The sequence below is a fragment of the Xiphophorus hellerii genome, chromosome 11 (genome assembly GCF_003331165.1).
Source record: "Xiphophorus hellerii strain 12219 chromosome 11, Xiphophorus_hellerii-4.1, whole genome shotgun sequence".
NCBI classification, from domain to species: Eukaryota; Metazoa; Chordata; class Actinopteri; order Cyprinodontiformes; family Poeciliidae; genus Xiphophorus; species Xiphophorus hellerii.
In genome coordinates this window covers 28665124-28691175 of record NC_045682.1, presented here as the reverse complement: position 1 = coordinate 28691175, position 26052 = coordinate 28665124, and the positions used below count along the sequence as shown (strand labels likewise).

Here is a 26052-nt window from a genome sequence, read left to right as displayed (position 1 = left end):
TCATGAAAATCCCAGCAGATCCAGTTTTACGGCACCAACATTGGGCCACGTTTGATGTCATTTCAGTCCAACGTCTTCCTTCTGCATGGTGTTTGTTAAATTCGGTCATTTTCTTGGCTAAAATGTTGCAGAGGAAGTTTTTCAGACTCAGTCGGCAGCAGAAGGCTCCACACAGCGAGGTGTAAAGCCTAATTAGCTGAGTTTTATTACGTGATCGGTGAGGGGTCAGCGGACGTCTGAGGAATGTGTTTGCAGAAGCTCAGCGAGCGCAACAGGGAGGTTTTATTCCTAATGCCTGGAGAGGCTAGCTTAGATAATATTATAGCATGAGGAACATCATCAAAAAGCTTTTTGGAGTGAAATCTTCATTTGGGAAGTGATGCGTTTACTGGCAGCAGCGGTGAAAGCTCAGCTGACTGTAATCTTTGCAACCTTTCCAATTAACTTCAATTTATTGGGCTTTGGATTTACACACTGAAGACGAGCTGCAGTTTTACACTAAACCCACAAAATCACAAAGTCAGGCTGGCGAACACTTTAAAACAGATCTGAAGAGTCGGTCAGATTAAAAGATGGTAGTAAACACACACACACACACACACACACACGTGTAAAATATGCCATCATGCTAAAACAAGGACAACCTGAAACACAAAACTGAAATAATATGTTTAGCAAAGTTAATTACGAGGAGAAAAATCTTTTCCAATAAATAACGTTGTCTAATAAAATCTTCCTTTAGCAACTTTTAAGCTCCTCATATTCCAGCAAATAAACATCAGCTTCCCAGAACTGACTTTAGAAAACAGCCATAAACAGCTGAGGCTCCCTGGCAACACTTACATTTCAACTGGAGGCAGTTGCACTGGAATAATGCGCATGTCAGTGATTTATCTGTTAGTTTGTGTTCTTAGCTTTTAAAGCATCTTGCTTTGATGCGTATTAGACTAGAGTTTAGAGTTTATGGGATCTAAAGTGGTCATCTGGTATCAATTCAAAGGCTGAAACTCACAGTTTGGACAACGATTAAACGCTGCACTTAAAAAATTAAATAAAAACTAAAAGTGGAAATTGATTCTGATTCTGAATGGCCATCTCACTTTTAGCATCAGAGTCATTTCACCAACAGCCCTGGAGCCAAAACACACAAAACCAAACGAGTTCAGAACAACAGCGACGCTTTGATGGGTCTATTAATCTGGCAGGAAACTTCAGTTTTTAGCATTACACTAAATATAAAACTTTAAGCTAGGTCTGGATAATAAATCAATAACAATATATATGATCAATATCAGTAAATAGAATATTTAACTGCACAGCATTCTGGCAGATGTAGGCAGAGGAAAGGCCTTTGCTGCTCAGCAAGCTAAGCTAACTGCAGCCTGAAGTGACCCAATAAAGATTTTTTTGCCGGGGCTTCCAGATAAATGTTCTGCAGTGTGAACGGGGAAACGACCTGGAAGTGCCCCGCATGCGCAGTAGAGGGCGCAATAACATCAGCGTTCTCTGTGTTCTGCCAACCGCTGTAAAAACAAGTGCTCAGTGTTTGTAGAAGTAAACATGGAGGCTAACGGTGGAGCTTAGCTTACACATTTGAGGTTGAAGAGCAGCAAATTAACAACTTAATCCTCATGTACTTCGTCATGGTTGTTGTTTTTCTTCCTGCTTGCGCATCAGGATGCAGAATAGTGACGTTTGTCGAGTATCAGTGACGTCCAGGTCGGATAAATGCGACCTGGACGTTCGGTCGCGTTTGAATCGGATACGTATCGAACACCCAAGTGGCCCGGGTCGCATTCGAAAAGAATCGGACCTGTTCTGTTCAGACTGATGAACATATCGGATACAGGTCGCTTTACGGCAAAAAAATTGGAATTGGGTCATTTCAGCCTGACTCGCTCACTCTTTGTTACCTAGCAACAACCTGCTGGGTAGCATGTCGTTGCCTAGCAACAACCTGCTGGGTACCGTTACATTAAAACCTTTTATCTGCCACCATCAGTGGCTAAGCTAACTAGCATTAGCATTCAGGACAAGCTCTGCTAGCTGCAAGAGGGGAGGTAGATGAGGGAGAGTGATTGACAGCGCTAAGACCCGCCTCCTGGCTCTGATTGGTTGTTTCTGGGAGATCAATTTTTTATCTCTTTCATAAACTGTTACAACATGGTGACAGTTTCAATAAAGTTACAAACTGCAGTTTTAAAAGATGAACTCTGCAGAAAAGCTTTTAGTTTTTAGGAAAAACTCTGGAGTGGACGGCGCAGAGGATATAATGAAATCGGACCTTAGGGGGCGCTGCTTGACGTCAGGCCCAGTGAAGAGACATTTTATGGCTGAGCTGTGTCAGCTGGAGCGTTTCTGAGACCTTTGTGTAAAATATTAAAAGCCTGGGTCAACCAGGAGGGGGGGTCCTTCTATCTGCCCCATTACTTATTGATGCAGCGCTGTCTGTGTGTAACTTAGCTACGGAGCTTGTAGGGGTGTGTGTGTGTGTGTGTGTGTGTGTGTGTGTGTGTGTGAGACGCCAGGAACTGGTGAATAAATGGTTAATAAACAGAAACACGTCAAAACAATAAAATCCAAAACTGATCAACTTTAAGTTGCAACTTTAGAGCACATATTATATTCCTAATGACATATTTATGTTAAAACATATCAGTTTTCATGCATGATTATTGTATGGAAGGCCATCTGTGTCGAACATGTGTAGGTCTGAGCTGTGTGTGTGTGTGTGTGTGTGTGTGTGCTCTGCTGCCATGTTGCTCCTATTGTCTTTTCAAAGTGATGTGAATTCAAGGTTTAACTTCCAGTGAATTATTTATCTCTGCAGCAGCCTTGGCACCTGCACCGGCCAAGGGTCTGAAAATATGTACCACACACACACACACACACACACACACACACACACACACACACACACCTCACATCTATGTTTGCACACACACAGAGTACAACACACAGCCGTGCAGAATTATAGAGCCGGAGCAGATATAAATATTTATGCCTCTCTTGCCTCATATTTATTTCATATCAGAGGGGCAACAGGATCGCGAGGGGGGTTAGTGGGACATGAAAGAATCCTGAAGTATTCTGTTTAACAAATTCAGATTTGAAGAAGTTGGTAAAAAGGGCCGTAGAGTGAGATTTAGCTTGAAAACAAAAGCTGCCGTCCGCCGCACTCTGTCTGGATGAAATGTCATAAAAACACAAGCTGGTGGGAAGGAAATGTCAGGAAATATCAGTGTGAATCAGAATACAAGAAGAAAAGGAGACAGAAGCCGGTTGGAGGGAAACGTCTCTAAAGAGGAACCTCCTGAAATCCTGCAGGATCAGGAAAACTGGATCAGTTTGGTAGTAACTAGTTACTTCTACTACAGTAACTTTTTATTACTAAAAATTTACTTTCAAGTGTATTTTTACTACGCTGCACTTTTTACTTTTACTTGAGTAAAACTTCTGGATTTTCTTCCCACTGAAAGAAAATGAAACAAGTTTTAACCAGAAATCCTTCAGACTCAAACCTGCAGCTTCTGTTAAAGTTCACAAGTTTTTTTTATTGAAAGAAACTGATTTGGAAACTTTTTATTTTACCTGATTTTGTTATTTATATGAATTATTATAATGTTCATTCTTAAAATACCAAAATTTCCACCTAGCTTTGTATTCTAGTCTTTCTGATGTATTTTTTAATTATGAAATGATTCATTTGATCAGTTACTCAGTACTAGAGTACTTTAATGCCAAGTAATTTCTTGGATGGATACTTTTACTTTTACTTGAGTAAAGATATGTTAAAGTATTTCTACTCTTAAAGACTTTTGGATGCTCCACCCTCCTCTGAACTTGATACATTTATTTCAAGGCTTTCTGGACATTTTTATTTTTTCTAACACAAAGAAAAATTCAGCCTTTAAGTTGAATTAATTTGTTAAGAGGAGGAAAAAATCCCATGTTAAGAAGCAGCTGGTAGATTGATATTTATTTATTTATTTAGTTGATTTCACGACGACGAGGCGCTGCACGGTTCAAACGTTCACCTGGTTCCTTACCAACCCGACCTGAACAAGCGGAGCAGCACTGGATCTGAAGACATTCTGGGAAAACAATCGCAGTTTTTCATTTTTAAAAGTTCAGGACTTTTAAAAATGAAGCAGATGGAAAAATTCATACAAAGGATAAGAACATAAGGCTTTACAATAAATAATGTAATAATTTACAGACGTCTGTTGATGGTCATAAGAGAATGGCTTTAAGAAAAAAGCTAAATATGTCAGTGTTTATCTTCTTTAATAATCCAGCACTGCAAAAACACAAAATCTTACCAACTTTAGTCTGGTGTAAATGTCTTAGTAAAATTGAAATGAGCTTGTTTTAATTCAATAAAAAGTTCTAGTTCCAGTGGCAGATTATTTCACAAAAAGAATTGCACTGTTACCTAGCAACCCCAGCCAAGCCCAGCCCGTTACCTAGCAACCCAGTTCTAGTTGCACTGCCAGATTATTTCACTAACTTGATATTTTTCCAGTGTTCTACATGAAATTATCTGCCAATAGAACTGGATCATTTTAATCAATATGAATGAATTATTAACTTAAAACAAACTCATATTTGTTGTTTAAAAGTTACTTGTTAGTTTTTTCTTATTCCAATGTACTAAGATATCTGCACTGGAAACTAAATGTTGTGTTTTTGCAGGTTTGCATGATTGATTTTAAGGCTTTTGTACAGATTCTAACATTGGGGATTTTAAGTGATGGAAAAATGAATCTTCCAAACCGTATATTTTGTGCTGCAGGAGAAGCCAGAGTTAAATGGTGTGTTTTGTGTTTGCGGCCATGTCTCTCTGCTGGTGGTTTGGTCAGAGATTCAGAGGAGTTACTGTATGCTGATTTAGCCTCACGCTGTTCGCCTGAGGACAAGACGGGAAAAGAACAGCGACTGCATGAAAAAGATGAGCAAAAATCCCACAATCCTTTGTTGACATTTGGCCTCTTGTGCAGCTAGAACCGACGACTAATGAATGAAGTTATGAAGAAGATGAGGATAGATTCAGCACCAGTTTATTCTTCCTTTAATATTTGGCAATTTAATAAAAACATGATAAGTATATATTGATATTGGGGCTGTCCTGTCGTCAGACCGTCAATTCCCAAAACCACAAACAGAAAAACAAACACCCTCGTAAAAGCAAACAGGCTGTCAGAGCGACAGCAGGAGGGCTAAAGAAATCCAGATTAACTTTGAAAAATTAGTCAGGCGGTGAAGTGACACTTTTTCAAAGTGGGCGGAGCCACAAGACTATTAGGGGCGTGGTCAAATGTTAAGATGAGAGGATGGGGGCCAGCTGTGAACATAACACACTAAATCTTGAACGTACGCCTGAGAAATAACAGAACGGGACGCAGTGCTTTGCTAGTAATTATCAACACAATGACAACTAGACCACAAGGTCAGGAAAAAGTTTTATTTAGAAAGAAATAGCAAGTGACAGGAAAGTAGCTCAGTTATGCTAGCTTGACTTTGACAACCTTAACATGTAGATGTGCTGCAGAATTAAGTGTGTTTCAGTTCAATTAAAAAAGGCGACACGTCTTTTTGCCCTCTAGTGCTGTGAGAACCTTTCCAGATGTAAATAAATAATAATAATATATGAACTCCATCTCATAAAGGAAAACAAAGTTTGCTGTATGAGCCAGATCTTCCAGAGTGGCAAAATGAAGAGTTTGTGATCTCTCCTTGTAACCTGGAAGGCAGCTCTGTGACCTTGTGGCACAGCAATATCAAAGGCGAGAGCCAAAGGATCAGCTCTCTGTGCATTTTGTCGCCTCAGGGTTCGGTTCCACGCAGCATTTGAAGCAGCAGAGGTTCTCAACAGGCGGCTCCTAGCAGAGCAAACGGAGCTGCAGGCAACGCGAAGCAGCAAATCCTGTTCCCGCCTTCAGCTCCCACAGGCCGAGGCAGCGAGACGAGAAAGCAGATCAAAGACACCAGAAAAGGAGCGTTCTCGCTTCACCAATAACATTTTGAAGTTAGGTGAAGTTTAATCATTTAAACTGCAGATTGACTTCTACAAAGAACCAGGCTGAGGCCTGCAGGTGAGTTCTGGAGATCAGGAATACTTCAAACAGCTTTGTCTTCTTTTTACTTAAATTAAACATACGGAGTTTTGCATAAATGTTCCTGGAACGTTTTCACATTTTGTTTTATGGAACGTCTGAAACCGTTGTAATCCAAAGAGCCGTTTAGCTCTCGGTCCAACTACATAAAACCTTTCTAGAGCCACAAACGCTGCAAGACTTCCAGAAAAATAACTCAACTTGTAATTTTTGATAAGTGTTTACTATTTAAATTTGACCTAATGTGCAAAATTTGCATTTTGTAAGTTTTTCTTTGGGTCTAATCTGCTTCTGAAAACAGCACAAATGTTTAAAAAAGGTTTCTTGGTGTCTGGAAAATGAGCTGTTTCAAAAGAACTATACTGTGCTGTTACCTAGCAACCCCAGCTGACCTTCAGCATTTGGTCAGCTGTTTTTCCCTCTGGATGTGCTGTACAATGGCTGCTGAAAGAGTTTTGTTCTCGAGTCACCAACCAGAAACAACTTACTGCACTCTGGTTGGTTGTGCTGCAGGCTACACTAATGCTTTTCAAGGATGTACGGTTGTATTATTGTACATCTGTTTGCAGCCATTTTCATGTGTGAGTGTAAAAGTTGAGTTGGGGGCGTGGCCAGCAGCAGCTTGTTTGTTTGATTTAAAGCGACAGAGACCCTAAAACAGCTCAGACTGAAAGGAACATGTTTATAGCCAAAGTTTTTAATTTTAATCTTAATCTTAAATCCAGAATGTATAAATTTACTGCTCTGTCAGCAAACTGCATGTATTCAGTCTGTAGCCTCTAGTTAACACTTCAATGATTACTAACTTAGTTGATTAATCATGATTAGACCGATTAATCGTTTCAGCCCCAGAGCATCTTGAAAGCCTGTGAACAACTTCATGTTGGTCTCTTGACTAAATGTGAAAAGGATTTGAACTGAAGCGTTTATCTGGACATTATTTAGTGCTTTACAGATCCAGGACTTTATAAAAGGGGCGTCAGAGCTTCAGCGTTTGGGGAAGTTCCAGAATGTCACCGTTTTATTTGCAGAGACGGAGCAGTCGGTGTTCTGCCGGAGGATTTTTCAGCTCTATTTATCTTGTACTGCAATAATCCTGAGGTTTTCCAACATGTGGGGAGAATCTCTGGAGAATCCACCTGCAGACATGAACATTTGCTCAAGTCCTGCAGCGGAGAGGCTGTCAGCTCTCACTGTACCAGAGCAAGTTTATTTAGAAAACAGCTTATTATGCAGAGCACAGACTGCGTCCCTCAGGACGTCACATTACACTTCGCCTCACATCTGGAGTGAATCTGGACCCACTTCCCGGTCAGTCCTGAGCGTACGACAGAGACCTGGACGGCTGGTGAAACCATTAATCCGCCTGTTGAATGTTGAAAAAAACAACTGGTCTTGGACTTGTCTGAGTAACTCGAACCACCTTGGAAACGAGCAGCAGCTGTAAGAGGAAGCCCTGAGCCAGGCTCAACTCTGGGAGCCGGGTCGATGCCGGTCCAACAGGGTGCGCCCGTCTGCTGCAGGACTCGCTCCGTCTGGTGACAACCGGCTCCTCAGCTGCGCTGCGTGGAAGAACCGCAGCCGGTGGAGATCATCTGGTTCGCACCGCGGGTTTAAACTGAGCCGGGCTTTTAGGCGAAGCGTCAGTACGGCGGAGAGCATCGAGTGACGGATCGGAGGGTTTCCAAACCGCCGACCTCTTTCTGACCCCGGCTAGCGTTGCATAACGGCAGAGGTAGGTCCGATGCCAGGCGAGCGTACAACGACCGGGTCGACGGTTTTGCTTCGGCATGTACAGAAAAAACCAGCAGAGATGATCCGAATGACAAATCCTGACGGTTCTTAGAGCCAGCTGGCAAATAGAGAGAAAAATTCTAACTTCTGGTGCATTTTTATTCTTAGAAAGAGTTCATGGCTCCTTAAAAACTGACTGTCAGCTCCTTTTGTCCCTACATACACTGCAAAAACACAAAATATTAGCCAATATTTTTTAGTTTCTAGAACAAATATCTTGGTTCACTTGATATAAAACAAAACTAACTTACAGCAACAAACAGGAGTTTGTTTTCAGTCAATAATTCCTTCTTGTGGATGAAAATGTTCCAGTTTCACTGGCAGATTATTTAATTTATACCAAGACATTTTTCCTGCCAGAGGAACTTTGTCATCAATATTAAGGAATTATTGACTTACAACATTCAAGTCGTTTCAACCCTTATAAATATTACTCTTAAGAGACTGACAAAATGTGAAATGTCACGATAAATGTTGCAAGGCGATAAATTGTCCCAGAAGTTATTGCGATAAATGATGATATCGTTGTTTTGAGACAATTTTCCAGTAAAATAATAATAATAATGGTATAACAAATTCTCAAAGATCAACAAACTTTAAATTCTAATGAACATATAACACTGGGACCAGAACACATTTTAAATATCCAAAATAAATAAAACAACAAATAAAAATGAATTAAGAAACAAAATTAACCTTCATTAAAAAGCTGGTTGAGCCCAAAACACCAGACTGAAAACTTTTATCATCCAGTTGTTGGTAGAAAGAGAAAAACGATAAATCATGCAAATAGAAACTATTGAGTTTGCTTTAATTTGTCCTTTGATTAATTTACATATTGATTATTGTGACAGGCCTATGTGAGATATACTGTAAATAAATAAATAAACTTTTCTGAATCAGTGTAAGTCCAATAATCCTGACTACCTGCTCAACAAAGTAGACAAATGTTTTATTTCTGGTCTTTTTGGCTCCCAGATGTATTTTAATTAACTTTATCTCCTGTTTTTCACCTCCAGCTTGAACATGCTGAAGTTTTCCAGACGGTCTCGCTTGGCCTCCAGACTTCTTCTCTGTTCTCTTCGAACAGAAGCACCAGGGGAGTTTTGTGGAAAGCAAACAAGCTGTGAAATTGTAACCTGCTGCCAGAGCAGCAGCGGCTTTCTTCCCTCTGAACACGGCGTACCAACAGATTACCTGCTGCTTCCAAACAGCCATCTTAAAGCTTAACGCATATTTTCTTCCTCGCCTCTCAGTGGATTCCATAATTACCTCTTTATAAACTTCATAACAGCATTTTTCCTCTGGTTTTTACCGTTTATTAGACGTCGAAAAGGTCAAAAGAGGAAAAAGGGAGTTGAGAAAAAAACTGATTAGCTGAAATAATGAAAACATCTCCTTCCTTTACGTTTCATTTGCTTTTCTCATGCTGGGTCGAGTTTGATGAAAAGTATTGAATGAGAGCAGCGGGCCGGACACCGAGCGGCGCCGCCTGCCGGCCTGCCAGCAGCTGGTACTGGTACTGGTACTGGTACTGGTACCAGCAGGGAAAAGGAGAGACGGCCGTTACTGATATGAAAATATACAGTCATAGGTTCAGGTTTTCATTTTAGTTTAGATTCATTATGATTTTTTGTTTGTCTAATTCAGTTAGTTTTAATTAGTTTTTAGAGTATGTTTGTTAGTTTTTATTAAATATTGTTTAGTTTTTGTTAGTTGTAATAGTGATTTAATTTTTTTTCATATTTTGGTTCATTTTTCCTGCTGGTTTGGCAACAGAACTCAACCAGTGGCAAAAACAGACATTGTCCAGCCAACTGGTGATACCTCTGCACTTAGCCATGATGGACGCAAAGAACGCTAGCTAGCTAACGAGCTAACAAAGGTGAATTAGCAGCTAGTTACTGATCAACTCACAAAACGCTTTGAAGATGTCTGAAGACTCAAACTTCTGCCTGAAGATACAAGATTAAATAATCTCACAACAAAATGTAAGACCTGTGATTAGCGTATTTAAGGCCAAATTAAACTGGATTTAATAACATTCTATTAATTTAAGGCCTTGTAAGGACTTTTTAAGGATGTCTGGGTTAGCAACAGAAGATATCCAGTGATGATAATGAACATCATCCAGCCAAATGCAGATCTATTTGCACTTACCCTATGGTAGACACAGAAAAGCCAGCTAGCTAGTTAGCAAGGTGTATTAGCAGCTAGTTAGTGGTAGCCTCAACAGCTTTGAATTGCAGAACACAATAAAGATGTCAAAATGCAAATCAAATGTTTGCCTGACAGAGAAACTAAATATACGAGATTAAATAGTCCTGCATTGACAAAATATAAGACAACTTACATTTTTAAAATTAATTTAAGACAGTTTTAAGGCCTGCACCACATATAATCTAAATTTGTGCAAAAATGTTGATTCTCTGTAAAAATAAAATAAACGACAGCAATAAGTGAATTTGTAACTTTCACTGTGATTCTGAAAGTTAATACTGTAGGCTTCACTTTAGCTCCACCAACCTGGAAATGTAGCAAAAATGTATTAAAATGATCCAAGATAAAAGTATTTACTGCAGAAACCTGCCCTCTCTGACTTCATAGAAGCACAAGTTAGATTTTCATTATTCCTGTATTCACTGGAAAATTAAACCTCAGTCAATAAATTTCTTGGCTGGTTATTACATACCTCTGAGGAATATAAACACATTTTTCTTCTTCATGGCTGCTTTCCAGTCCAACAAAACAAATCAAAGTTTATGTTTAATATTCTCACTGGCCTTTAGTATTTGACACGTTTGGCTCTGATTTGCTCTCGTTGCTGCTTTGGGCTGCGTTGTTCTGACACCATTGTTCTGTTGGAGGAAGATGACGGTTAGAAAGTCGTTTTGTTTAATTGTTTTGCTCAGAATTTGTCTAAAAATATCTACACCAGTATGAGACCCAAAGGTGTTCATGTTTCTTTAGAAATTAGTAATCTAAAAGTAATTTAAACACCAAAAGTTAAAACTTTTACATTTTTATGTGGTGGGTCAGCACGCCGCAGCAAGAGGGAAAAATAACGCAGAAACCGTTCAAATACAAATTTAAACCGCTCGTATTCTTCTTTTGTCGGCCACGCTAAACACAGACTGGTTGCCATGGTAACTGACAACAACGCATCTTTATGTGTCAGGCTTCAACACCAAAAAACACTCAAACATTTCCACACAAAAAACAGAACATTCTGTCAGTTACAGTTTAATGTTTTCAGCTTGATGTTTATTTTGTGATTATTAATAAGTGATCGCTATTAGCTAAGCTAACACAGCGGTGGTAGATTAGCTAATTTAAAAGCCTACTCTACTGTCAGAGTTGTTTAGGTCACCTTTCTAATTTTTTTAAAACTAAACCGAATTCCACAGCACCATCTACACTTTCAGGTTGTCATAGTCAAGCTAGCATAACTGGCCCACTCCCCCCCGCCCTGATCTTTTTTTTAACTGAAACTTTTTCCTGATCTTGTTATCTGGTTGTCGTATTTTTGCCAATTATTAGCAAAGCTCTGCATCGCTTTTTCTTTTATACATCAGGCAAACATTTAAGATTTACTACCTTATGTTGACAACTTAAGAGCTAAAATCAATGCTAGCCATGGTTAGCAAGCATCCTTTTCCTGCGTGACGCTCCGTTGCAACATGTCTCTCTACCTGTGGAGCAGAAAGATGATAATAAAAGCAGCTTTCTCTATCCAATCACTGCTTCACACGGCTTTCACCTGTTGCATCCTGATCGGATGAATAATGTGGTGATGTTGACGAGGAACAAGAGTTTTTTCTGGGCAGCGCTCAGGAGGGGAGTGCAGAAACGGAGAAAGCTCAGCAGGGCATTAGGCAGCGCACGGTGCAATTCGTTCCATTGGCAGCACTTCAAAGAGGAAGAGGAAGAGGAAGAGGAGGGAGATAATCCGCCCGACGTTAGCCGCCCGGATCCTCCGGCACCGACACGCATTTATTCACAACGGCAGCAGGACGAACGGTTCAGCCGGCGGGTTCTGATCGGATCGGCGTCCCGGGATGCCAAATGGTGGCATGGAGAAGATTTTTAATTTGACAGAAAACCCTGAGACGACTGGAATATTTTCTTCCCACACAAACACAACAGCAGAAGACTTAAAAAAAACCGCTGCCACATTTCTGAATAACTGCCCAGAATAAAGACTGGAACCACCAGAACGACGGTGGGTCACTGTACACAGAAGGAAGGAGAACAATTTGGCCAAAAATCTCAATACCAAAAACAAGAACATTTCCAAAAATTCTAAATTCTAAAATTTGTAAGTTTCTTTTAAGAAAATTTCTGAGTTTGAAAAGTCAAAAGTTTGAAACAAAATTTCTGAGATTATTAGAGATTAGTATTAAAATTCCTGAGTTCTTTTAGTTTTTTCAACGGCCCCAGTGAAAGAAACAGAGTCAAAGGCCTGAAGAAGACAGATGAAGTGTAAGGAAGTTCGTCCAGCTTATCGACGACCAGCGGTGAGCTGTCAACTCGTTTGGACAAAATGCGGCCGAGTCCAGATCGATCCTGCCAGCAGCACCGAGAATCGATGCAGTTTTCTCTCAGACTGCGAGAGAAGAAAGCGACGCAGAGCCGGAGCCGCTTCATCCAACGTTTACACGAACACGTCATGCTTTAAAATAACTAAACGTTACCGATTACAAAACATCAGAGATTTTATTTTAATTATGTTGATTGGTAAAGTACAGTAACATGTCAGTAATTATCTGTACCATCATCGTTCGTCTGTCATGAATCCTCTGATCAGGATTTCTGCAGGTTTCACCAACTCAAATTTAAGAGTTTTTAAGAACATTATGAATTAAATTAAAAACCTGTAACGCAGCAAATGTACATACACACACACACACACACACACACACACACAAATATGCAGCAAACAATGCTGATCTACAGTTGTATATATATATACAGTACAGACCAAAAGTTTGGACACACCTTTTAATTCAATGAGTTTCCTTTATTTTCATGACTATTGACATTGTAGATTCACACTGAAGGCATCAAAACTATGAATAACATGTGGAAATATGCACTAAACAAAAAAGTGCAAAACAACTGAAAATAGCCCTTATATTCTAGTTTCTTCAAAGTAGCAACCTTTGCTGTGATTACTGCTTTGCACACACTCTGCATTTTCTTGATGAGCTTCAACAGGTAGTCACCTGAAATGGTTTTCACTTCATAGGTCAACCTGCCCTGTCAGGTTAATAAGTGGGATTTATTGCCTTATAAATAGTCATGAAAATAAAGAAAACCCATTGAATTAGAAGGTGTGTCCAAACTTTTGGTCTGTACTGTATATATATGTGAGAGACACCGAATTTATTAGTTTATTTATTTATTATACTGTTCATGTGTATTAAAGTTCACAGGTACCCCACCCAATTTGTTTTGTTTATTATAATAAGTTCATTCATGTTTCATTGTAGCTTGATAACTTAGTAACTGATATTTCCTTTATGTCATTGAATGCAACGGTTTTTGATGTGTGTTCCTGCAGGGCTCAGTTTCCGTTCTTCTGAGGAGCGTTAGGCACCGAGTATGTCAAGCTGTATTTTTGTATAAAGGTAAATAAAATCTTCTTTTTAATTCGCAAAGACAACTCCGAATGTCATCTGTGTCTGAGCCGAGCAACATATATATATATATATATATATAGTCTGTCATATATTCAGTGACAGACTGAAAATATATGATTCAGTCTGTCACAGAATCATATATATATATATACATATATATATATATATGTATATATATATATGATTCTCAATTCCCCATGATAGACGCTAAAAGCAATCTTAGCAATTAGTGACTCAAACTTTTACCTATGATAGTTTAAAGACCAAAATGAAAATAATTCATATAAGTCACAAAATTATGAAATAAAAAAAATCGGACAAAAAAACTATTTTCTAATTTTTCATTTTGAAAGCAGAACTTATAAATTTTTGTCTGGTGAAGTTTTGATTGAAATTTTACTCAATAAATAAAATACTCTTAAAAGTATATTTTTTACATAAAATTGCTCTAGTAAATGTAACTGGTTAGTAACTACTAGTTACTAACTACTAGTTACTAGTAGTTACTAACCAGCGCTGCATATTTACGGTTTGCTGCATAGCATTAGCAGCCAATCAGAGAGCTGCTTTTGTGGCACTTAAAGTGCATTAGTTCAGCAGTTTTCCGGGTATTGATGGGAGAAGCCGAGGTGACTTCAGAGACGGGACGTGGTTGGGTTCACCTCACCGCTCACACATCCACAGCGGCCGGTCCAGAGGGAGAGGCCTTCTGGAGAGGACAGAGACGCTGACTGCTCAGGAGGTTGGTCAGGTCGGACCAAACGGTACCAAATCGATACCAAACGGCTCCGCGGGCCGGACTGTATCATCCAAAGCCCAGATAAAACCTCAGGAAGCTGTTTGCCAAAAACAAAAGTTTCCTATTCAGGCAGTAAAATTCTGGAGTTTTTAAGGTAAATTTCAAACTTTTCCAGCAGTTTGGAGAAAAAATACAAATGAACTAAAGAAGTTCAGTTTCAGTTCACTATTATATCATTTATTAATGAGTTGTGATATTATTATACTTTCTACAGCAGGGGAAAGATTAGCTAAAATAGAACATTTTATTTTGGTCTTTTGCAATCCCTCGCAAAACTTTATCATTTTACATTCGGCATCTTGAATATGGAACGTCTTTCTGCTACAACGTAAAGTTTTTCCATTTGTCTTAAAATCTCATTAGTGAGATACCTGAAGTTTTAAATCTTTTTCTTTAGGGTACAAAATGCAGTTTGAATATTAAGAACTTTCAAGGACTTTATACAGAAATCAAGGACTTTCCAAACCTTGAAGTGCAAACATCTTCAAGGATTTCCAGCACCTGAACAAACCTGATCTGTTTTCCGGAGGTTTCATTTATTTTTTCTTTCAGCGTTTCTTCCCAGCAGAGAGGAGATGAAAACAGAAATCGATTATTTTTCAGCTTGCTGCAGAATTTGAAGTCATCTGGTTGAAACGCTGCCGCCTAATTGCCAGATGGTCGCCCCACTGCGAGCCAAATTGAATCAGCCGAGTTAAACCGAACCGGTTCTGATCGAGCCAAATGGGCTGCATGAAAACAGAGACGTGAGGAAAAAATACTAAACAGAAACCAGAATGTTTAGTCTGCAGCCTGATGAGAGAAAACGGGTTGGTTCGCGGCTCGGAAGGAGATAAAAAGCATTTTAGATTTCCTTAATGAAACTGAGTTAAATTAAAGCTGCTTATCAAAGCAGGTTTACCTGAGAAACGGGGCGATGGGGAACAGCGGGCGCCAGATTGAACCTGGTTTCTGTGTTTTTATTGTTTCACTTTGTGAGCGCAGCTGTAACCAGACCTTTACATGCATCAGTATTAGCTTTTTGTTAGCATTAGCCTGCTGAGGGCTAATGCCTGAGAATCATCCAGATAAATATTTGGTGATTAAAATAAAAGGTTTGACAGAAAAACTGATTCATAGTTAGAAACCTTTAGACAATGGGACAACATTTCAGTAATAAATTAATCGATTGTTCTGACAATTAACTGGATTAGAAATTTCCACATTTTATATATTTTTAATTTAACTACTAAGGGCTTTTTATACAATATTAGAACAGATTTACAGACATTTGATCTGAAATGCAAAATGTTGAATTTTTTTATACGGCTTCAGCTTAATTACTCCTTTCAATATGTTTTTTATTTTTTTAGCGAATACCCCAATTAGCGATTAATCTATTACTATATTAGTTAACAATTATTTCATGATTAATTTAATGTTTTCCAATGTTTTGCAGACTTTTTATGCATCCAGTCAGTCCCTGACAGGTAGAAGAACCTCAGGGACCAAACCTTATATTTTCACTTCACTAAACACCATTTACTCAACAACTCTTCCTTCACCTCCATTTTAAACAATCACACCAAGAGTCTGAGGTTTTCCAACCACCAAACCCATAAAAATGCCTCGTTTGCCGTGTTACTTCAAGGTTTACTGTGTCATTTATCACAGAGTCACAGACAGCTTGTTCAAACTGAAACAGCAGCGCATTTTGTCTCGCCATCTTCTGGTTTCCAACAAAAACAAAAAAAGCTCCCACTGCCTCTGCCAGTTTAACTGGAAGCTTTTCTTCCCACCACAAACTCAACATGGTGGAACAAGGAACCAGGCGAACAGGAGGTTAACCTTTCAGAATAAAACGCAGCTGCAGCGTTTCCTCCAGTGTTTCCCCAGACAGACACGTTGCCACTCACCCTCTCCAGGTCCTGGCGGAGGTGTGTGAAGAGTTTGAGTCTCCTGTAGAGGACGTCCTGCTCCTGCTGGGCCAGGTTGTCCACCTCGTCTCTCTTTAGCGCCACCAGAGGCTGATTGAAGTTGGCCTTCCGCTTTAGCTTCCAGAACTGATATAAGAAATCCACCTGCAAAATAAATACGCCAGGCTTTATTTCTTTTGGTGCGTTTGGATGCAAAATACTAAATCGTGGCAGCAGACTGGAGTCGTTGACTAAAGAAAAGAAAGGAGAAGGTTTCCAACAACAGACAGAAACTTTGAGATTAAGCTCAGAAATTATGTAGAAAATACATGAAAATTTCTCAGTTTCTAAAATCAAAACTTTTCCACTTTTCCCAAATTTTTAAAAGTAAAAAAGTTACCAAAGTATTTTTTGGACTTTTTCTTGAAAATGTTCAGCTTTTGGAGCTCAGAAATGTCCTTGTGTTTTTTTGTGTTTTGTAATGTGGGGTGAGCAGCGAGGCGTACCTGCAGCAGCGGCAGCCCCAGGTGTTCGGCGACGTCGCTCGGCTCCACCAGTCTGTAAAACTCGTCCTCCAGCTCCTGGAGCTTCTGCTTCCTCTGGCTCACCTTCTCCCTCTCCAGCTGGTCCCGCTCGGCCCGCTCCGACGCCGACACCGGGTGGGACGCCCGGCTCTGCTCCGGGTCGCCGGAGCCGTCGGGCTCGTGGCGCTGCTCGGACCTGGCCGCTCCGTTGACGCCGTTGGGGGCGGAAGAGACGGCGTGGTTCCCGTTGGCGTTGTTGGCGGCGGAGCTGTGATCCCGGCAGAAGGACTTGAAGCGAACCTCGTCGTTTTCGGCCAGGATGGTCTTCATCTCCAGGCCGTGGTCGAAGGCGCACGTCACATGGAAGGCCACGATGCAGGAGGGCGTGGAGCACTGCAGGGCGACAAGAACATTTTCACTGCCCACGTCCAACTACTGCTAATTTTGGTTTTCAAGATTTAACTGTTGGATTTTTTTCCACCAATTCGCTCCTTGTTTCTGTAGACCTGCTGCATTTTATTGTTTAAAACAGGAAGTTTCACTGCAAAAAGACAATTCTTCTCCTTCTCATCCTGCTGCAGTAGAACCGTTAACTAAATGAAACCTGAAGATGAAGCTGTTGGTTTAGAGCAGAGCGCCGCAGCAAAGGGAAGAATAACGCAGAAAAACTGTTGACCTCCAAACTAGTTTTTTTTATCGCTCTCTGTGTCAGTGAGCGACAGAGTCATATAGAAACTAATGTTTCTATATGACCATCTTATGTAGATAACCATTTACATGTCACCAAAAAACACTCAAACATTCCCACATAAAAAACAGAACATTCAGTCGGTTACAGTTTTATATTTTCAGGCTTGATGTTTATTTTGCAGTTATTGATAAGTGATCACTGTGGTAGATTAGCTAGTGCTGCTGTTAGCTAAGCTAGCACAGCGGTGGTAGATTAGCTAGTGCTGCTGTTAGCTAAGCTAGCACAGCGGTGGTACATTAGCTAATTTAATCACCTGATCTACTGATGATCTGTCAGAGTTGGTGTTTATGTCACCTTTTTTATTTCTTAATTGAACCAAAACACAATGAATCCTGCAGCACATCTACATGTGAAGATGGTCATAGTCAAGTTAGCATAGCTGACCTACTTCCCTCTCCCTCGCTATTTAAATAAACTTGTTTTGGTCTTGTTATCTAGTTCTGCTGATGTTTTAACAACAACATTGATTAAACAAACATTCTTATATCATGGCTGTGATTCTCTGTTGTACAACTCCGAAGGGATGATTGAAACAAGTCATTTCTAATCTAATGTTTAGAAAAGAAAAAGAAAAAACAAAAACTCTGATATGAAAATAAAAAATCTGACATTATTTTTAAGCCCAGTTTGACTCCAAAGTGTTTTCTGCCCATTTGCTCCGTCTCTGATGTAGCAATAGAAGTGCAGCAAAGCAGAAACAGAAACCAGGTCACAACAAACACGGATCCCTCACCAACCTCCGCTGGCATTTTGGTAAGTTGTGATAGTTTGAGTGTTTCTCGGCGCGATTCATTGCAGGTCATCCAGAGCAGCGGCCTCCCACTGCGTCTCCTCAGGCACGGTGCGATCCCGCCGGTGTGAGCCCCGAGGGCTGTCGGCGCCGTGTTCCTGAACCGTTCTGAATGTGCGAGCAGGTTTGCTGCTTGTACTTGTCAGAGGAGTTCAACATTCAGCAGGAGGGCTGTGCGCTGCGTTTGTGTACGAGCGCTAGCGACAAAAACCTGCCTGGTCCAAAACGCTCAGCCATCTGGAAAACAACTCCGGACATACAACCTCCATCTCATCTTCCCTCTGATTCAAATCTTCACAGGAGTTTAATTTACCAAGCAGTAATCCTTATTCTACCTGTCTGGAAGTAAACGGTCTTGTAGAAGTGAGCGATTGTCGTATCGCCGATCTTTTATTGTGACAAGAAATTTATCACCATTACCATTGATCCTTAAAAACCCCTAAAACTGTTGGGATTGTTGTTTTCACTATTTTTCTCCACTGTTTGTTCTCATGTGACGTCACACTTCACACTCACTGGCAGCCATCTTGGTAGGCAGTTGCTATGGCAACACCAAACACGCCACAAGCTTAGAGCTAGCTCTCGCTATCTCGTTCCTATAAACAACACAAGTACAACTTTGTAGTTATTTCGCAGTTACAGCAAGATTTTTTTTTATACACAGATTAACACACACAACAGGAGCTGCGTCTGCAGGCAGCCAGCTGAGCCGGCGCCATTTTTGAAGGAGGACATGCGGCAAAGGTCGTCGGGACCGGGAGTCGAACCCTCGACGTCCGCGGGTCTAAGGCCTCCAAACGTGGGGCGTGCTAACCCCCTGTGCCACCACAGCACCCCCCATTATCTACTAGCTAAGCTGGGCATGTAGCTAACGTGTTGCTACATGTTTTCACTCTGCAGTCACCAGACAAGAAGAGTTCACGTCCTCTATAAATCCATTTAAATATTGAATGTATGTGATTTTAATAAATTAGAGTAAATTTAACATAAATTATTTTGCTTTAATAATTATAAAAAATCCAAACATGTTGATTTTTATTCCTTTATTTTTCTCTCCGACTGAAACTGGACTCCAGGTCTGATCTTATGAACATCTTTACAACAAAGTCATCATTTCACTGAATCGTGTTCCTGATGATGCAGCCGTTCGTTTTTAAAACACAGCAGATGCATCGGTTCACTGTAAAACTCCACTTGTTTCCAATAAAGCGTCAGAAGGAGCCCGCTGCGGCTGCTCACACTTATTTACTGAACTCAACGTAAGAAGGAGTCCTGCTGGGTGTGGCCCGGCTGCTCAACAAACCCCATTATAAGTCAATGGGAAAAATCCTAGAAATACCCTATTTTTGAGGATTTTCTGTGTCGTCACAAATTCACCTAGAAATGCCATTCAAATTTCATTTTGTAGATACGTCTGTGATCTCTTCGAAAGTGAAGACGGCTCGTCGATACCAGTTACGGTTTGTCCACAATTTGCCTCTAAGCGACCCAAAGTTTCTCATTTTTCCTAAAGTTAGAGTGCGTCTCTGGCTGCTTAGAGTGAGAGATGAAGACAACTTTTTCAGCCCAAATCATTTTTGAAATCGCCATCACGCCCACAAATATCGCACGATTAGTATCAAAATCGGTCCTGACATTGATACGCCTGTCTGCTCCGGTAAAATGTTTTCGAAATTTATCTAGACCGTACGGTTTTCTGTCACGGTGCTTCAGAGCAAAGTCATGCGACAGGATTTTCTGAGGCTGTCTGAGGCTCTCTCCCATGTATTTGAATAGAATTTCAGATCTGGGCACAACATTTCTTTCTCTCATCGCTGTAAATGCTCTGAGTGAGGTACAGATATGAATCTCGGGACTATCGCAGAAGACACATTGACCTCTCATACGCTTTAAACGCTTTTCGAATATGTATTACGGTTCCCCAACAGGAAGGATTTGTTTCCAATGCTTTTTGTCAGTAAAACGTGTTTGCTCAAACACACAATTGTGTGTTTGACAGCTCAGAGCTCAGAGCTCACACCCTGCTGAGACCATTATTTGCCATAGCAACGGATCTCAAGAGGCTATTGGCTGCTGGTTTGGACTACAAATACGCATCGCTGTAGTTCTATCTATAGTGGACCGCTCAGTTGAAACAGATCAGGACTGAACTGGCCTTTAGAACTAATTGCTGCTATGGGCTGTATATAACTGATTTAACTCAGTAACTGTTACACATGGGATTAGTTATAAACTTTAAAATTAAGCATATTGAAAATTTCACAATAAAAGCCTTGAATATTTTTACATCATGTAATTGCTCTTTTTGGCTTTATTTGACTTTTTCATCCAAAGCACTGTTACACATGGTATTAGTTTGGCCCTTTGAAATGAAGCATACTGAAAATTTCAAAATAAAAGCCTTGAATATTTTTACATCATGTAATTGCTCTTTTTGGCTTTATTTGACTTTTTCATGCAAAGCACTGTTACACATGGGATTCGTTCGGAACTTTGAAATTAAGCATACTGAAAATTTCAAAATAAAAGCCTTGAATATTTTTACATCAACTACTTGCGTTTTCAGCATTATATAACTGATTTAACCCAATGACTATTACACATGGGATTAAAATAGACTGTTTTGCATGAGCAGCAGATAGATCCTCTATTGCACATGTGTCAAACTCAAGGCCCGCGGGCCACATGTGGCCGGCTACGTCGTTTTATGTGGCCCTCTCCCCCCTACCACCGTTTGACAGCCCCGTTGATTGACTTAAAATAGGTTTTGAGCACGAATTGACTACAAACTACATATCCCATAATGCCTTCCGATTCTTACCAACCAACATTACGGCTTCTCGCCACTAGAGTGCAGCAGAGTCACCTCAAGCTGATTATTAATTTTCCCAGCGAATAAAACTGAAACATCGACAAGCTAACAAGCTAAAGAGCGAAGTCCCGTGATGTTTCAATCGAGGACTTTTACCGTCTACTGCCCCCTGATTTGATGCCACAGCTTCGACTCCATGCAGCTCGTGTTTTGTCCACGTTTGGAAGCACCTATCTGTGCGAACAGATGTTTTCAATAATGACTTTAAACAAGGCCAAGCACAGATCGCGCATTACTGACGAAAACCTACACGCCGTTTTGCGGATTGCCACAGAATAGAACTAAAACCAGACATCGACGAACTGACCAGGGGAAAACGGTGCCTGACATCCGGCCAGAAAACATTGGTAAGCACGAACAAACTACATTTAAATAGAATGAATGTAAAACCAAAACTCAGTATACTGGAATATGCATATAGTTTATTGATTTTGCTTGTGTTTTGTGTTTATTTACAGAACACAACACAATGAGGATGTGTGTGAGTTGGTGACAGGGTGAAGAGGGATCAGCGTTGTGTTCAAGGACAGGCAACGTCACCTCATTGTTTTGTTCTTATGTGAAATGCATGTTCGTTGCGTAATAAATAACGAAAAAGTTTTGTGAATGAAGTTGAGAGTTAATATCAAAACTTGTTTTTTATTATTTGTCTGCTTATCTTCAAAGCAGACAAAGAATAATTTTCCCAGCGAATAAAACTGAAACATCGACAAGCTAACAAGCTAAAGAGCAAAGTTTAGCTGAGCAGTTTAAAAATACTGAGCATATTTTTAAACTGCTCAGTTTAAAAATACTGTAATTTTTAAACTGAGCAGTAATTTTACATCCATGCAAACTCAAATGTAATATTTAAAACTTGAATACATAAAATCAGTTATTTAACAATATGAGGTGTTGTTTAAAAATAAAAAAGATAGCAATTTCTTTTTATTGCAGAGACATTAGATTCTTAAATTTATGGTATTCTTTAAATGTTGTAATTTTGGTTCATTGTAAACTTTACCTGTAAAAAGTTTGTAGAAATCTTTAACATAAGGTCAATATATATTTTTAAACTGTAATATGTTGTGTGTGTGTGCGTTATTGAAAATTTATATTTGTGACAATCATTAGGTAAATGCTAATGAACTGCCTTCCTGCAGTTTATGAGCATTGAACTGTTACTAAACAGTTCAATGCAAGGTTCATTAGCGTTAGCATTTTAGCTTCAATAAGCTATTAGCTATTTATTTTACTTTTTAGCAATGTTTAGTATACTGAATGGAGTAAATCAATTACAGAAAATATCCTAGTGATTTCCCACATACTGATGAAAGCAATGACGCTAACATTAGCGTTTCTGCTGATTTTAGCTGATATACTTACTTTATAATACTGAATGGTGCACGTCCGCCTCGCTTAACGTTCTTGCGATTCTCCGCGTGCCACTGATTACGTTGCGGCGTTCTTTAGCGTCGACGCCGATTTGTAGCGTGACGACGCCGGGCCCATGCCCGACGGGCGCGCCTCGGCAGGCCCCGGCTAAATTTCTTCCGAAATTTTCTAGTTTACTGAACTCAAATGGTTGAACTCAGCAAGGAGTCGGCTGCTGGGTGTGAGCCACGTCACTGTAAAAAATGCTTTGGCTTTAACCTGGGCCCAGTTTTAAAATGTTTATCTGTTTTTTGGCTGCATATTCAACAGACAGAAGCAGATTGTATTCTTCAGTCTGCAGGTTCATTTCTATCTTTCGCCACAGAAATTTTTTCAAAGGTTTTCGGAGGCAGCACTGCCAGAATCAGGTTCGTTACTTCAGAGCTCATATCTTCTCCTTATTCAACCATTTCTTTCCAATAAGTTTCATCTCTAAATATTTCTGTAAATCAACTGGAATAAAGGTCATGCAGTCAGTTTCACTTTTAACTCCAAGGTGAATCAGTCTTCATCGGCGCAGACGGAGGGTTTGCATAGTGTTGGGTGAGATTAATTAATGTTTGTTGCAGTGTTTGAGTACCAGTTGTGTAAAACCTGCAGTTTTGACACAGTTTTTTCTGATTTTATGAAAGGAAAAATGAGTGTGTAGCTTAAAGTTTTCACCCTCCAGGGTTTTGCCTGTTACTGCTATTTAAATCGCTTCATATCAGTTTATATAGGAAAGAAAGAATATAATAATGAAATGAAATGTTCCTGCTTTGGGTTTCAATCTTCAGCTCAAACTAAGTTTTGGTCCAAACCAGATATCAAAGTTTGATTTCAGCCTCTCATCCTTCAAATCCCAGATATTTAAAATCAAAATGTCTAAAAGTCTCTAAACTCAATCCAAGCATGAAGTAAAAATGTCCTGAGTTTATAGAAAAGCTCATTAATTAGGGCCGACGTTTAGATTTATGCCGCAGGTTTTCCAGGCTGAGCTTTTCATGTTGTGGTCAAACTGATTAAAAGCCTCTTGAAGGATTTTATAATCACTAAGGTGAAGTTGTTAAATGCATATTATTTATATGGTTCACTGGCAGTCATTAGGCAAACGAAGTTAAAACTGATGAAGAAAAGAATTAAACAGAAACAAAGAGTCAGACTGAGGACAAATACTCTGAAATATTTGTAACATTTAATGGATTAATACAAACTTTGTTATTTTAAAAGTTATACTTCAATTTCTAGAGTTTCAAAATCTAAACAAAAGACAAATTAATGGCAGATATTTAATCTGTCATCAGAACCAATTAATCAAATGATAAATTAAAATCAGCTCACTAATTTCCATTCTGATGATTAATATTTTTTTAAGTGCAGTTTTGTTTACAGAGGCATCATAAAATATTTATTGTCTGTTATGGTTTTTTTTTTTGGATATTTAAAATATCTTCCAGTCAAAGTCCAATGAAATATTAAATTTTATTAATATTTTATTGGGAAATTGTGCTAACAATGAATTAAGACAGAATGAAAAACTGCTGTAATAAACTGGAACAAATAAATCAAACTTATTTAAAAGAGAATAAAGGAGTAAAACATTTATAAATCGGTTATAAAATCACGTTTACCGCCTGCTTTGACTGCCGCAGTTCATCTGGAACAAACTAACAGAAAACTGGAAGCAGCCGAAACACTGACCAGCTGTGTGGAGCTTCTGAAGCAAAAGAAATGAAAAACTGACCAACATTTTGATCCATGTTGATGGCAAAATGTTCTGTGTTTTTAGAACCATTTTATACAGTTGAAGATGAAACATAAGGAACAAAATGATGATGCAGAAAACATTTTGTATTTTTAATGGCGGATTATTCAGAGAAAGAAAAATAATCAATTCTGAAACTTTTAACGAGGAAAATCCTCTCCACTTCATCGCGCTGCCATGTAGCATCAGCATCTTTACAGTGTGTGTGTGTGTGTGTGTGTGTGTGTGTGTGTGTGTGTGTGTTCATCCACCTCCAGCTACGGAAACATGAGAGTGAGATTCTCTCCCTGTGGGCAGATCTGGCTCAAAGACTCACCGTTAATCTACAGCATCAATACGGTCAAAGCAAACACTCCCACGGCTGCACAAACAGCCTGTGTGTGTGTGTGTGTGTGCGTGTGTGTGTGTGTGTGTGAAAACCACACACACACAGCGAGGGGCTCACCTGGACGGCAGGCAGGTTAACACGAGCTAACTGGGTTTGTTTAAGGGATGCAATATAAAAACCATTTGAATTGATTGAATTATGTTCAATTAGAAATTTGTGATCTAACAAAATGTTACCAAGTATTTTTCTCTATTTTCTAGTGCAAATCTCTTAATACACTAGAAATAAGATAAAAGTGACTTTTCAGCCAGAATTAAGACTTTGTTTGAAGTCAATAATTCCTCAATATTATTAATAAATTTCTACTTTCCCTGGTCGGTTATGTAACACATTTCAGCAGGAAGGCGGTTCAAAGTGCTTTACTTAATAAAAACACAAATTATAAAGTTATAAAGAAAACCAGACTGTCATCAAAACTGTAATATTGGTTCAAATGTCACCACCAAAATCACAGGGCTTCAGGTTTTTCCAGTTAGTTTATAGCCTCATTTCAAATTGTGTTACATTAAAAACTTTCCTCAAAACTCTTCACACAGATAAGACAGCATGGAAAAATGTTTCTAACGTTATTAAAAATAGGAAACGAAGATAACAGTTACCTTCAGTTATTCTAGAAATACTATAAATATCAAATATGTTGTTTATCCCTCCAGACGTTGTTGATGTTTCTCTAATAGAACCTCACTTTCTAATCATCTGACATTTATTTCCATAAACATATAGAGGAACTTTAACATGGGGGCCTCAGCCCCTCTGGCCCCCCCATGGAGCCGCCCTGGACAGAAAAGCAGCAGTTCTCAGGGCCCCGTACCTGGATGCAGGTTCCTGTGTGTTCTCGACACAGGCTGCAGGACAGAGCCCAGCGGCTGGCGGGGATGTGGGACACCTTGGTGATGGGCTCCATCTTCTCCGGGCAGCCGATACTCACCTGCAGAAAAACAGCAAAAGTTCATTCAATTATTCAATTCAGGAATCAAAGGTAAATACACACAGGTTCAGGTTGTGCAGGAGCCTCCACTAATGCTTTTCAAAGATGTACAGTTGTATAATAGCGCATCTGTTTGCAGCGTAGTAAACGTTGAGTTGGGGGCGTGGCCAGCAGCAGATTGTTGGATTTAAAGTGACAGAGACCCTAAGTGGGCAGAACTGACCAGACTGAAATCTGATAAGAATTTTGTGCCAAATATGTAATATAGATGTTTTGTATAGGCCATAGGCTGATGCTAAGCTGTTCAAGGAGCCATTGAGTTTGACCCGTCACAATAACAAAGTTTACTGGACAATAAATTGTCCCAGCAGTTACCGCGATAAATGATAATATTGG

General features: G+C 39.6%; 1 protein-coding gene across 3 annotated transcripts in view; it reads right to left on the bottom strand.

Moving 5' to 3' along the window:
* Positions 1-26052, bottom strand: part of jade2 (jade family PHD finger 2) — a 145550-nt gene that overhangs the window by 27016 nt on the left and 92482 nt on the right. For all 3 annotated transcript variants that reach the window (XR_004340988.1, XM_032576558.1, XM_032576559.1), the window contains exons 8-10: positions 25540-25656; positions 16753-17163; positions 16247-16411 (exon numbers count right to left, since the gene is read on the bottom strand). Coding sequence is in view for 2 of the 3 variants with exons in the window: in XM_032576558.1 (XP_032432449.1) it covers positions 16247-16411; positions 16753-17163; positions 25540-25656 (693 nt within the window). In the remaining variant the exon portion in view is untranslated. The remainder of the gene's footprint in view (positions 1-16246; positions 16412-16752; positions 17164-25539; positions 25657-26052) is intronic.